The sequence below is a fragment of the Marmota monax genome, unplaced genomic scaffold (assembly GCF_021218885.2).
Source record: "Marmota monax isolate L192 unplaced genomic scaffold, Marmota_monax_Labrador192_F-V1.1 WCK01_AAM20220418_F8-fsc00176, whole genome shotgun sequence".
Taxonomy (NCBI): Eukaryota; Metazoa; Chordata; class Mammalia; order Rodentia; family Sciuridae; genus Marmota; species Marmota monax.
The window spans coordinates 453,144-468,583 of NW_026694774.1; the positions used below are offsets into that span (position 1 = coordinate 453,144).

General features: G+C 31.8%; 1 protein-coding gene across 1 annotated transcript in view; it reads right to left on the reverse strand.

The window, feature by feature from the left end:
• The window catches only part of Hdx (highly divergent homeobox), a 121,086-nt gene that overhangs the window by 84,370 nt on the left and 21,276 nt on the right, over positions 1-15,440 (reverse strand). Inside the window, exons 2-3 of the mRNA XM_046425394.2 lie at positions 9,815-9,961; positions 3,820-4,932 (exon numbers count right to left, since the gene is read on the reverse strand). Coding sequence (XP_046281350.1) covers positions 3,820-4,932; positions 9,815-9,961 — 1,260 coding nt within the window. The remainder of the gene's footprint in view (positions 1-3,819; positions 4,933-9,814; positions 9,962-15,440) is intronic.

Sequence of the window (15,440 nt, forward strand, 5' to 3'; positions counted from 1 at the left end):
AAATATAATTTGTGTTAGTATAGGATGCTATGTTCAAAGTTTCTACAGCTACTAAATTTTCATATTTATTTTAAAAAGCATCAAAGCATGTAAGTTCTGAATAAATTGAGACATAACTACTAAAACACTTTTACTGTACTAATGGGTATATAGTACATTTGTAAAGTGCTTTTTAAAAGAAGACAAAAGTGTTCTACTTATATTGTCTCTTAAGACCTTACCAGGGATGGGAATGCAGCTACTTATCAAACTAAAGTAATAGTGAAAATCAATCCCATATTTGTACCACCTGTCTTCTAGGATGCTTCAATATCTTCAGATAGATGGTTATTAATAAATTTTATTCATAACATGACTCATGAGAAACAGGTGGTCTGACATAGAGGTAACATAAAAAGTGAATGGCACTTTGGAGATTAATATGATTGCATTCTGGCTCCATCAGTGAGGTTAGCCTGGAAAGCTTCTGAAATGGAACAGATCCATGGTATCCTGGTTGTCACCTCCTACCAGTTTGTTTAATACCTTAATACCACTGAAATCCTTAAGATGCTATTCCCAAGAGTCCTCACAACTGAGCTGATTTCAACTTGTTAGTATACTCTACAATTTCCTTCAATTGTATTCTTTCTCTTAGATAGCTTCTGACCAAACTATTCTCCAGAAATAGAATCTTGGCTTGAAGATTACCAGTTTATCAAAGGGCAGAGGTAGATATTTCTGTTATATAGTCCCAGCATCAGAATCTCAAGAGAACTGCTTGTTTGCTTATAGCTTCACAGCTAGATAATTTGCCAAGATGAGCATAGGATTTATTTTGTCCTGGTGCAAGTGTTGGTAATGCACCTTCATCAGAACATGGAAGGATAATCTTTTTTTAAAAAATTAATTTTTTATTTATATGTCACAGCAGAATGTATTACAATTCTTATAACAATTTAGAGCACAATTTTCCATCTCTAGTTGCATACAAAGTATATTCACACCAATTCATGTCTTCATACATGTACTTTGAATAATAATGTCCATCACATTCCACCATGATATCTAACTCCATGCCCCCTCCCCTCCCCTCCCACACCTCTGCCCTATCTAGAGTTTGTCTATTGCTCCCATGCTCCCTCTCCCTACCCCACTAGGAGTCAGACTCCTTATAGCAGAGAAAACACTCGGCATTTGGTTTTTTGGGATTGGCTAATTTCACTTAGCATTATCTTCTCTAACTCCATCCATTTACCTGCAAATGCCATGATTTTATTCTCTCTTATTGCTGAATAATATTACATTGTGTACATATGCCACATTTTTCCCCATTCATCTACTGAAGAGCATCTAGGTTGGTTACACAGTTTAGCTATTGTGAATTGTGCTGCTATAAACATGGATGTGGCTGTGTCCCTGTAGTATGCTGTTTTTAAGTCCTTTGGGTACAGACTGAGGAGAGTGATAGCTGTGTCAAATGGTGGTTCCATTCTCAATTTTCCAAGAAAAAAATCTCCATACTGCTTTCCACATTGGCTGCACCAATTTGCAGTCCCATCAGCAGTGTATGAGTGTACCTTTTTCCCCACATTCTTGGAAGGATAATCTTCACGTACTCCACTTCATCTGGCTGCCTTGGTTTCCCCAAATCTCAACTAAGAGAAAGGGCAAAGTGATCTACCAAGTGTTCTCTGCAAACACCCCACCATACTCTCTCAGATAAAGTTGGCTTGAGGAGGTCTAGAATAACATAAACAAGAATATTGCCTTTTAATAGCTATGATGAGGGTGGTATCTAACCTCCATGTGTTCTCTCAGCAAGTACTAAATGCTATTTCCTACTCAATTACCGTGTGATAATTGTGGGCTTTGCAATATTTTACTTGAAGTAGAATGTAAAGACTATTAGAGTTTCATTAACTTTCAAATTGTGAATTCATATGCATAAGAAAGTTTTTGTGTCAGGGAATATACAAAGAGCCTTACACAGATTGTATCATTTCATGTTACAGGTTTTCTGTGAAGTAGTCATTATGAAACCCCTTGTCCAAATGTCAAAACTATAATATAGAGAGCTTAAGTTAGTTGCATGAGGTCATACTTATAAAAAGTGGCAGAGCCTGTGTATGAATCCAGGTTTGTTCAGGCTCTAAGTACATGCTCTAAATAGTTATTCCAGGGTGTCTTTCTTTTAAGGATATTATTATTCAAAAAGCAATCTCTAAGAGTTTTTGCACTTACAATATTCTTTCATAAAAATTTGATTCCATAAAAGTTCTGTCAGAAAACAATACAGACTATAAAATTCTAAAACCAGAGATTAAATTATTTGTAAAGGAGTTATAAGTCTATGAAAAAATTAAACATTAAACTCTGTTTTCTCAGGCCTTCTAGTAATTCAAATAGATTTGAAATAATTATACTGTATGGAAAAGGAGAAACAATAAAATATGAATAATACACTTTCTGAGTTGTACTCCTGATTCTTCATTTCCCAGCTGTGTATTCCTTGGAAAGAAGTTGAAATATGGGAAAAGTGCCTATCTGTCCAGATAATTGTGAAGATTAAACCAGATGGGGTATATGAAGTGATAGTGGTGTCTGGAACTTGGTAGCCCCTTAACAAATGGTAAATATTATTTTATTACTATTATTACAAACAACAGTAAGTGGACAAAGAAATAAAAAAGAGTAGGTTAATGAAAGGGAGGATTTTAATTGGAGAGCATATTAATGGTATGATTTAATGTTACTTTAAGTATGCTTTAATAAAGAGCAAGAAGAACAAAGAGTTTTCAATTAGAAATTCTCAATAAAAAAGACTAGTAATCATGATAATCAAATCCCACTTTTGTTAAGGCCAGGTGCCTAAAAGTTGCTTCCTATAATATTATTGCTTTTCATTGAGGTATGATGATATAAGATGGAGGGAATTAAGACAGTTCTTTAAATTACTTGACAATAGCCTGGAAGCCCCTTAAATCTTGATAAACCTTAAGTATTGTGGTAGAACAGGTAGGAAGGTCTAGTCAATAGCAAGGAAAATGACAAACATCTATGGCCTATTATTCAAATCCTTGAAAGCATATTTTTTCAGAGAGAAGATCTGTGACTTTAAGATGTAGATTTATACTTCACTGCTAAAAAGATTATCTGAACCCTACTGAAACAATTTTACATGTGAAACTGTTAAGAAGTAACATGTATTTCATCTACAGGTCATAAATGGCTTTAATTCTTACTTTTGCAATATGCTATTTCCCTATAAACATTCTATAAATCTCTGATTGATGTTCCATTCAACATTTTAATAAAGTGTTTGCTTTCAAAAAAAAAATGGTTGTCTGAGATACCTCAGGCTTTGACTTTGTCATTAGCACCTAGGGAAAAAAAAATGACTTGCCTAAGTACCCAAGGAAGGCACCAGTCATCGAATGTCATCTCCCCAAATTGCAAGTAAAAATAATTACAAGAATAATCTACATTCAAGAGGATAAGCCTAGCCAATTTAATCCTATTTTAGATATGGAAAATGCCATGCTTCCCATAAAGCTACCAGTTTCTGACCAAAATCATTTTAAATGTCAGGGGAAGGCTGCCATGTTATAAAATTGGCTACATTTCATCTTTTTTAAAAAAGCTCATCATGTCTAAACATGACAAAGAAAGCACTAGATTCTTTAAGGAGCTGACCCCAAACCACTACTTTGAAGCAAAAATCTCACATTACTTCAGAACATAAGTTAAATGACCCAGGTCCCAAATCTAACTATAAAACTCAGTTTTTAAGCCAAACATAGCTTTTAATAACCTCTATAAAATAAGTTTACACATTACCTGGTAATTGTTTTGGTTTTGTGATAATCTCAATTGATTTGATGATGCAAAATGTGGAGAAAAATTACTCCGTGATGGATTTGTATTATTGTACATTGTACTAGATGCTGTATGTAATGAGGTCCTTGGTGTCAAATGGTAGTCTCTGTTTTGATACAGTACATTGTCTGACAAATCTCTGATATTCACCATTTGTGAATTTGGCATATTTCTTCCTGTTCCAGACAAAGTTGCACTTTGGTTCTCAGCTCGAAGGAAACTGCCACTTTCATAAAATCTTGAGTAGTTTGGTATCTGTGCTCCCATCGAAGCCAACTCTTCCTCTCTGGAATATTCATCCTCAGCATCTCCAGTCTCCATTGCAATAGACAAACAAGTTCCTTCTGCTGAGTTAGATTTCTGTGTGGCCTTTTCTCCCAGAATTTTCTGGGGATAGTCACTGACTGCCAGTGAAAACACTTCACGGATTTCCAGGTTTTGTGTTCTACAGTAAGGGTCTCTAATAGTTGGCTTTTGTCCACATAAGTTATGTGATGCCAGACCTGTATGTTCAGGCTTATATGACCTTTGAGTCCCAGCTGGTTCAATTTTGCAAGGTCGGTGGCACACAGATGGCTTTTGAGGTACTGTCATTTCAGAAGTTTGCACAGAAGAGCTTCCACAGTTTTTCTTTGTATGATTGTATACTGAGTTGCCAGCATTTAGCACACTTGTCTGTCTTGACAAAATAATTGTTTTTTCACCCAGGAGCAGGGAGGCATTTTTACAGTGTGCAACTTGTCTTTGAACAGGAATATGCAACTGAAACTCAGTATCATTTTTACTGGCTGTTTTTTGAATAGGAATTTTATGTGCTTCTGTAATTTGTGTATTTGTATGTTTGGTTGTCCCTTGCCTACTTGATGAACTGGCCGGACTGTATATACCAGTAACAATGACATCATTATTGGCAGATGTCCAAGAAGACTGTTGGCTTGAGGGTCGAGCTATATTAACCACATTTCTGACTGTAATGTCTGGAGCTGCCAAAGCGGTACCAGAAACAGTTCCTGTTGTTCCTCCTGATTCAGAATTCTTACTACTCATTTTTCTTCGCTTATTACCAACCCACGTCTGAAAGGATAAAAAACGGTATTATGAAAAAGTTTAAGAACAAGAAAAAATAATTTCTAAGTGATAAATATTATTCTTATTTATCATAAGATCAAGACCTATGCAAAGGTTAATAAAAAGCTAACAATAAATGAGAAAGTAGCTAAACAGCTAATTAAGGACTCGATGGATAAATATCTAGGAACTTTGAAAACAGACTATATTATTGTTCCTCTCCTCCACAAAACCTATCCAATTAATATATATCAAGAATTCTAAAAATGCTTATACCTTTTGACCTAATAAATACATTTCTAGGACTCTATTATAAAATGTAATAACAGATGTAGGCAAAATTTATATGTAAACATATAAATATATATTCATCATATATTTACATATAATAGTAAAATATTGGGAGCATACTTTAATGTCAATAGAAAATGCTTTTTTTAAACATATATACATTTGCAATCATAAGGCTTAACAATTTATGTTGCACATATACGTAACTTTCTAATGTATACTGATAGCTATTTATAATATTTTTAGAAACATTCATTATTATAAGCCATATTGCAATAAAACTTATTTAAAATGTATCTTTTTTCTTTTGGTTCATTAGAATGTAATTCTCGGATATTTGCTAAGATCTGCTATTTTCCACTGCCCTAAAAATATGACTGTTCTGGTTTCCTCACACTCTCACTAAAGGTTTTCATTTTTTTTCTTTTTTTTTAGTCTTCACTAGTTTTGGAGTTAATAAAAGGTAAATAATTGCTGATTTGAATTGAGTTTCTATGGTTACTATATTACTTTGATAGAATTGCTCATTCATTTCCTTTACCTACTTTTATATTGGAGTATTTGTCATTTTGAAGTGATTTGTAAGAACAATTTTCTGCTAAAGATAGTAACACTTTGTCACACATTGCAATTGTATTTGCTTGTCATTAATTTATGATAGTGATTTTCTTCTTTACACTTTTCTCTACTTAGCAAGTTTTATACAATGAATATGTATTACTTCCATAAACAGAAAAAAGTTATTAATAAAAATAATGCCAGTGGTTGGCACTTAAGATTTGATTATAAAATGCATACTTTTATATAAGTAATTTATTATAATTACCTAGTATTATTGCATTGAGTCATGGTTCTTCTTAAAATATGCAATAAGAAACATTAAATTCCTTAATGTGATTATCAGACTCTGTAATTATTTCATAATGCATACCATATGATAAACTACCAAAACACATTAATCTCCTAAGAATTAAACAAAATAAATGAATAAATGAAAAAAATAAATGTACTAGTCTTGCAGAAATGTGGTGTAGATATATCTGGATAACTTTCCTATGATGCGCTCCAGAAAACCTCACAAATTATTGAATTTTCCAAGTTTATTTATATAATTTCTGATTATATACATAACATTAATGACACTGCAATGCTATAAATAAAAGCTAATATGTATTGATTCCCTTATGTGTTTTATTTATATATATACATATATGTACACATATATGTGTATTCATATATATGCATACACATACATACATATATATCTATATAGTATATATACACATATATAAATATATGTATATGAAGAAACTGAAGTTCAGAAAAATAAGTAGCTTGTGGAAGGACATCCTGCCAACAAGTACTAGAGAAAGGATTCAGTCAACCTCTACTTAACCTCAAAATATAATACTCTTCCACTATCCCATGTGTAATGAGTAGAAACTACTAAAAGTTATCTCTGTTGTCTAATCTACTTTTATAATTATTTTTTCCACAAAGAAAATGTTCTATAAAACACAATGATACTTTTTCTTTAACATAAGGTAGTGGAAATTTTAAACTGACTCTGATTTCCTTTCATAAAACAGTAGAAGCAAGACTTAGAGGTCAAAGGTCATATAAGTATAAATGTCACAGAAAACAAGTGAGAAAAACAAAAATATTTCAAAGTATATACTATAGAGAAATATATAAGGAAAAATATCTTTGGAAGATAAAATTCCCAGAAGGGTTAATTTTAAAAATATCCTAAATCAGCTTCAATGACATGGCTTTTCAAGTTAAGAAAAATGTGTGGGAAACATGACAGATTTGTACATAATTTTAACAAAAGTATACAAGCATTATATTGAAACATTTCAATGGGAGAGCACAGTGAACAGATAACATTTGGATTCAAGAACTCTTATATCTTGAGGGCAGCTCTGGCCATCTTTCAAAAAATCCATAACATACTATATTCTCATCACACATTAGCTAACTTAGGAAGTTCCAGAATGATCTTAATGCATTGCAAATTTATGGCTTCTATAATTTTGTAGGTTTACACATATAGATGTATATTATGTATAGTTACATATGTGTTTTAGTAAATATTTATATTATGTGCCAATAAAGAAAATAAACTAGAATAATACAATGTACATATGAAACACAGCTATCTATCAACATAGATATCAATCTCACTTTCCATAACACAGACAATACAAGATGTAACAAGACCCATGTAATTCACTGATAAAAGAACCCCTAACCTTAGAATCCCCTTTCTATGAATTTATATGTAATTTGAAAAAACCTGGTATCCTATTTTACAGCAAATTAGAAACAACAAAATAGAAAGGGCATTGGTGGTAGAGGTGGTCAATGGTAGGCACCCTGATATCACTAAATTAGAAATGTTCACTATACATTACTCAGGAGAAAATAAAAAGGAAAACAAAATCAATGTAAGAAATCATTAAATAGCAGTTTGAGCTTCTTTAATAAAGGTGAAAATAATCCCACATACATGAACAAGTTTTGAGCATTATTATTTTATAGCACAGAATAATAATTGATTTCTATAATGAAAATCATGAGTCAAAAAGTAAATGTTCAATTACTTTCCATATTTTTTACTGAAGAAAAGCACAAAACTATACACTTAAATAATCCCACATAAAATTGTTGACAATAAGGAAAATGCATTGCCTGAGAGTTCCCAAAGATTTATTAAAGTTCACCAAAAGTTATAAGATCCAAAATTGACCAATACTTATTAGATGTAGGTAATTCCTATTGTAAATGCCTCATTGTGAGAATGAAAAAAAAAACATGTTACATATATCAATAAAAGGAGAATTTTCAGTGAGGAACTAACAAAGCAACACTACTATAGGGAAAAAATAAAATTTTAGTCACAATATTTGGTGTTCATAAAATTATCTTAGTTCTCAGAAATTCACATCTCTAAATCTCTTTTCCTTTTCCTATGCCTCATTCTTTGTTACCTTTTTTCTTTTCCCCATTATATTTATTTTTGCTTGGATGTTTTCACCTTTTATCTTTATTTTGGAATTAAATTCTTAATACAGTGGAACTTAAGTTATTTTGAAAGATAAAAATACTCTATTAAAATAATAAAGACAGATGTCTTCCAAGTTAGTACATATAGACCAGGCAAAATATGGAAGGAGGAATTTTATTTTTTACTGGTGAATTTACTAACAAATCCCTTTTCATTTGAATGGAAAAGTTATCAAAATTGTGTTTGGATTTAGATTGGGAAGTCTGAGTTTATTTACTATTCTTATTCGCCTGGAATGGAATTAATAAATCTGTTTTACAGAATTCCTTCTACCTTATATAATATTATACTTGTAATCCTACATTTGGAGTATAAACATCTGTATCTCCACAATCAGTATTCAAGGACAATCAAGTTAATCATGAGGGGAATATTGTAATAACAAACTGGAAATACAAAAGATAGCCCACAATGCAGCTGCCTGGGAAAGCTTTTCACTTTAATGTAATGCAAGATAAAGGGGGAAAAAAAGAAAATTACTATAGGAAAAAACAGAGTTTGTACTTATAAGATCTCATCAATCTGAAATATTTCCACATTACTTGTTAAAGGAATTAAACATTTTCCTCTGAAGTTTAGTAAAGGTAATTTTAAGCAGTGCATTTAGAGCAATAAATAGATTTATAGTTCTTACACAAATCTGAGAATGATGGATATTTTCCCTTAGAATTGGTGGCATAATTCCCTATTTGAAGGTGAGGATATCCTTCAGTCTTTAGGAAATATTTTCCAAAGAATTCTAAGTATCAAAATATTTTTTATCTCTAGGGTCTTTGAAGGTAATGGAACAGCAAAATAAACTTAAAAACAGAAGTCCTTTCTCTTCCCCAAATTACCCTATGGATGCCAAAGAAGAGAAAGTTGCTAATCATTGAATCACTAAGGTTTCAAGACAAGAGGATTTGTAGCATGTTTAAACAAACATGAAAGGACCTATGCATTCAATCAAATCCGTGACTAGTTCTGTTAGATTTATCTCTTGCTTCCTCTCTATCACATTCTCATTGCTTTTCATGAATGTGTAACAGCTCTGATTTTTTTTACAGCTGAACAACTATGGTTGTGATAATTTCCTCCATTGGGATTTCTGTTCCTCACTTGCTAACCATCAAAGTGTGTTCATTTTATTTAGAATGAAAAAGAATAGGTTTTCCTGAAAAGACAAAAATACTAAAGTCATAAAAGCCTGAAGAAAAATTCAAACACAAAAACAACAAAAATATGCACACAGAATTCCCTTGGAAAATGTTTTTTTCACTATCATTTGGGTGTTATGTCTAGATTAATTTGAGGATTAAAGGAAGCATAAGATCAATAAGCAATCTTAAATATATTTATTAGTTAAAAACTGAAATATTTAAAAGGTATGTATATACTACAAATTTATTAAAGTTATTATTGTTATACCAGGGAAATGAAGTTGTTTATAAAGTTAGTGACTTCATGCCCTGAATTGTTTTCTCATATTAAACAAATGTCACTTGAAATAAACAGCTATAAATTTGAGTGTAAGACCTCAATACTTACCCTGACTACACTGAAGTCCAGCTTAGTTTCCTGTGCACACTGTAATATGAGCTGAAAGCAATTTTTACTTTGATTTGTCATTCCATTTTCATAATAACGCTGTAAAATCCTTTGTTGTTCTACAGTAAATACAGAACGTAGATTCATCTAAAAATAAAAGAAGATACTCTGAAAATTGGAATAAAAATTTGGTATGTGTAACATTTGTACACTTCTCTTTTTTTGATACAATTTCAGTGCTTTCAAGCTGCAAATTTGTTTAAATGAATCAATTGCCAGTAATGGGCAGTAATTTGTGTGCTGAATGGGGACAGCTTCTCACTAAAATATATATATATATATATATATATATATATATATATATATATATATATTCTCTCTCTCTCTCACACACACACACACACACACACACACACACTCACACACTGAATTTGTTCATAAAAAGCACAAGCTTTAAAGACAAAAAAAGAAAAGAAAAAAAAAGGAAAGCCCTTATCTGGCTAGTGTGAATAGGGGAAAAAGGGTTCTTTCACTGAAATAAATATTTATGGATAGTAAAGCCAGAGACGGTGGTAGCCATATGTGGTCAATTATCAACAGGGACACTCACTGTTCTTTGTCAAGGGAGGCATCTGGCATATGTCTTAGAATTAGAAGCTGTGCTCTGAAATAAAAGGTTGCTTTTGCTTTTGTTTTCCCCTCTTTTTGGGATAAAGTGGTTCTTTTTATATATTACATCTAAAGCTCTTCTTAAAGCTTAAAAATAAATTGCAAAGTTTAGTGACTGTGAAAGTTTGGTCACTTTAGGCAACACTAACCAAAACAATTATTTTATAAGTATAATATGCAAATAAAAACCCAAACTCATGTACATTTTAGTAAAAATAAACCATATAACAGTAATATTTAAATAACTGACACCCCTGAAACTAGACAAGTTAAAAAAAGGAGAAATAAAAGAAAATAGAAAACTTTATTTGTTCTTCCAGTAGAGAAGTATTTACTATCAATGGCAAAGAACTGTGAATCTTATAAATAAAAAGCAAGTCAAACTTTATTTTTTATTAATTATGGCACTTCCTTTCTATAAACAACACTTGCAATTTGATTAAAAGAATTTACCACCTTAGGAAAAGCAATCATACTGAAATTGTTATTCCTAAAAGTTGGTAGAAAGAAATCTTTGCTCAAGGAAAAGTGTTTTTTTTTTTTAATTAGGAAAACAGCAACAATACAAACATGATAAGATCAACCAAACAGCTTTTTTTTCTAGTATACTACATAAGGATACGACAAAATACCCTGACATGGAAATAAAAATTATTTCCCTTCTTCTCAATACTTTGAACAGTGAAGCCATCTAATAAGGAAATTATAGATTCATACAGCAATACACTGCAATTTACACCCCTGACTTTTTTTTTCTTTCTCCAACAGGTACTTCCCTAACAAAAGTTAAAAGATCTGATAACAGAAAAAATTTATGTAATAGAGGGCACAGGAATGAGTTGAGGGTTTCTCTCCGAAACATTCGGAACAGCAAGGTCTCCACTAATTTTCTGAAGACACAGAATAGTTACATTACTCCAAAAATTTCCCTTGTATGGCCTCTTTGTAATAGATCTCTCCAGTCATCCCAGCTCTTAGCAACCAATGATCTATTCCTACAATTTTGACTTTTCGATAATACCATATGAATGTGATCTTATAGTATATAGTCACCTGAGCATAAATTCTTTCACTCAGCATAGTGACCTGAGATTATCTGTGTTGTTTGGTGTTATCAGCAGTTTGCTCCATTTCATTGTATTTTTTAAAATATTTATTTCTTAGATTTAGGTGTGTATTTCATTATATAAATATACCTGAATTCATTAAACCAAGGAAGGACATCTGGGCACTTTCAAGTATTGGAAACTATGGATAAATCTGTTAGGAACATTTGCATAAAGTTTCATGTGTATAGGTAAGTAGTCATTTTCTTGAGTAAATACCTAGGAGTGGCATCACTGAGTCATATGTTAACTACATGTTTTAATTTATAAGATGATGAACTGTTTTTATTTTTATTTTTTTAAATATTTTTAGTTATATATGGACACAATACCTTTATTTTATTTTCCAAGAGTTAATAACAAGAATCAACAAATGGGACTTACTTAAACTGAAAAGTGTTTTCTCAGCAAGAGAAACAATAAGAGAGGTAATAGGGAGCCTACATCATGGGAACAAATTTTTACTCCTCACACTTCAGATAGAGCCCTAATATCCAGAGTATACAAAGAACTCAAAAAATTAAACAATAAGAAAACAAATAACCCAATCAACAAATGGGCCAAGGACCTGAACAGACACTTCTCAGAGGAGGACATACAATCAATCAACAAGTACATGAAAAAATGCTCACCATCTCTAGCAGTCAGAGAAATGCAAATCAAAACCACCCTAAGATACCATCTCACTCCAGTAAGATTGGCAGCCATTATGAAGTCAAACAACAAGTGCTGGCAAGGATGTGGGGAAAAGGGTACACTTGCACATTGCTGGTGGGACTGCAAATTGGTGCAGCCAATTTGGAAAGCAGTATGGAGATTCCTGGGAAAGATGGGAATGGAACCACCATTTGACCCAGCTATTACCCTTCTCGGACTATTCCCTGAAGACCTTAAAAGAGCATACTACAGGGATACTGCCACATCGATGTTCATAGCAGCACAATTCACAATTGCTAGACTGTGGAACCAACCCAGATGCCCTTCAATAGATGAATGGATTAAAAAAATGTGGCATTTATACACCATGGAGTATTACGCAGCACTAAAAAATGACAAAATCATGGAATTTGCAGGGAAATGGATGGCACTAGAGCAGATTATGCTTAGTGAAGCTAGCCAATCCCTAAAAAACAAATACCAAATGTCTTCTTTGATATAATGAGAGCAACTAAGAACAGAGCAGGGAGGAAGAGCAGGAAGAAAAGATTAACATTAAACAGAGACATGAGATGGGAGGGAAAGGGAGAGAAAAGGGAAATTGCATGGTAATGGAGGGAGACCCTCATTGTTATACAAAATTACATATAAGAGGTTGTGAGGGGAATGGGAAAATAATCAAGGAGAGAAATGAATTACAGTAGATGGGGTAGAGAGAGAAGATGGGAGGGGAGGGGAGGGGGGATAGTAGAGGATAGGAAAGGTAGCAGAATACAACAGTTACTAATAGGGCATTATGTACAAATGTGGATGTGTAACCGATGTGATTCTGCAATCTGTATTTGGGGTAAAATTGGGAGTTCATAACCAACTTGAATCTAATATATGAAATATGATATGTCAAGAGCTTTGTAATGTTTTGAACAACCAATAAAAATAATTTATATCAATAAAAAAAGAAATATAATACGAAAATATTTCTTCCTTCTATGGTTTGTATTTTATTTTATTTACAATGTATTTCACAGAGTTGTTACTTTTTATGAAACACATTTACTTTTATTTTCTTTTTATAGATTGTGCTTTTTTAATAGATTTTGTTCAAATTTGATTATTTTCCAACAGTTTCATTCCCATATGAAATATGGAATCATTTTGTCAATGCCTGCAAAAAATCCTGCTAGGATTATATTAGAGATTGTATTTACTGCATTGAATGTAGATTGGGTTAGGAAGAATGGGCATCTTAACAATCTTAGTTCTTCTGATTCCTTAACATATCTAATTGTTTAGATCCTTGAGTTTTCACCAGATATTTATAGTTTTCAACACAGAGATTGATCCAACACATTCTGTTAAATTTAGGGACCTATGTATTTTTTTTTGTTTGTTTTTTTGCAGGGTGCTATTTTAAATGGCATTTTTAAAAGATCACCAATTGTTCATTCCTAGTTTATCAACATATAATTCATTTGGATATATTGAATTAATGTTCTGAAACTTTGCAAACTCACATATTGGTTCCAGAAGCTTTTGATTTGGTTCTTTGGTATTTTCTACACAATCAGGATATACACAAATAAAGATAGTCTTATTTCTTCTTTTCTCATATCCATGCATTTTTTCCCCCTGTATGGTGCTTCACAGCAGTATCTAGGATCTACAGGTTCTTGTCTTAATAAAAGTGATCATTCTTGCCTTGTTCTTGATTTTTAGAGGGAGGTATTAATTTTTTCACTATTAAGTGTGATGTTAGCTATAGGTTTTTCAGAGTTGCCCTTTACCAGGTTAAGTTCCCTTTTATTTTTATTAAACCAAGAGTTTTTATTATTACTAGAGTTATTCTTACCATGAGTGGATGGTAAATTTTGTTAAATTATTTTCCTTAATCTGTAGTGATTATTATATAATTTCTGTTCTTTAATATTTTGATGTGATAATATATGCTAATTGATATTCAAATAGTGAAGCAACCTTTCATTCCTTCTCCTATTCCTGGAATAAACTTTACTTAGTGTTAATGAATTTTATTTTTATACATCACTTGAGTTGATTTGTAAATAGTTTGTTCAGGATTTTTTGATATGTGGTACTGGGGATTAAATCCAGACATTTTATCAGTGAGCTACATACCCAACTCCTTTAAAAAAAAAAAAAATTATATATATATATATATATATATATATATATATATATATATATATATTAGTTGTAGTTTGTTTTATTTTATTTTTATTTATGTGGTGCTGAGGATTGAACCCAGGCCCTCACATGTGTTAGGCAAGCGATCTACCACTGAGCCACAACCCCAGCCCCCCCCCCAAGTGCTTTTTAAAAATTTTATTGGGACAGGGTCTAAGTTGGCAAGGCTGCCCTCAAATACATAATCCTACTGCCATAGCCTTCTGAGTTGTTATGATTACAGGTGTGTGCCACCTTGCCCAACTTCTTCACAATTTTTAAAACTATATTTGTGAGGGATATTTTACTATCATTTTTTTTTCTTGTACTGTATTTGGTACTAGAGTAATGAGTAGATTTCCTAATTATATATCCTAGAGAATATAATATAGAATTGCTACTTTTTTTCTTCAAATCTTTGTTATAAATCCCCAATGAAGTCATCTGAACATAAAGTTTTCTTTGCTGGAAAGTTTTAAATTACAAATCACTTCTGTATTATTCAAATTATTTCATATTGAGTGAGTTTTAATAGTTTGTACCTTTCAAGGAATTGACCCATTTCATATAAATTGCTGAATTTAAAGCTGTGAAGTTGCTTATTAAACTTACTTATTATTTTTAAATGTCTGCAGGGTCTGTAATGATGTACCTGTTTCCTTCTTGATATGTTTAATTTGTTTCTTCTTATTTGTCAGCTTAGCAAGAAGTATGACCTACATTGATCTTCTGAAATAGCTAGCTTTTAGCATCAATGATTTTTTAATATTTTTTGTCTGTTGTCATTTTCATTGATTTCTACACTTATGTTTAATTCCCTTCACTCTGCTTTGTTTGGATTGAATTTACTCTTCTTTTTCTATTTTCTTAAGATGGAACCTTATATTGCTGATCTGAGTCCTTTCTTCTTTTTCAAATATAAGCAATAACTCATACAACTTTATTTCTAAGTACTGTTTTGACTGTCTTCTACAAATTTTGATAGAGTGTAATTTTAATTGTCTTCCAGTTCA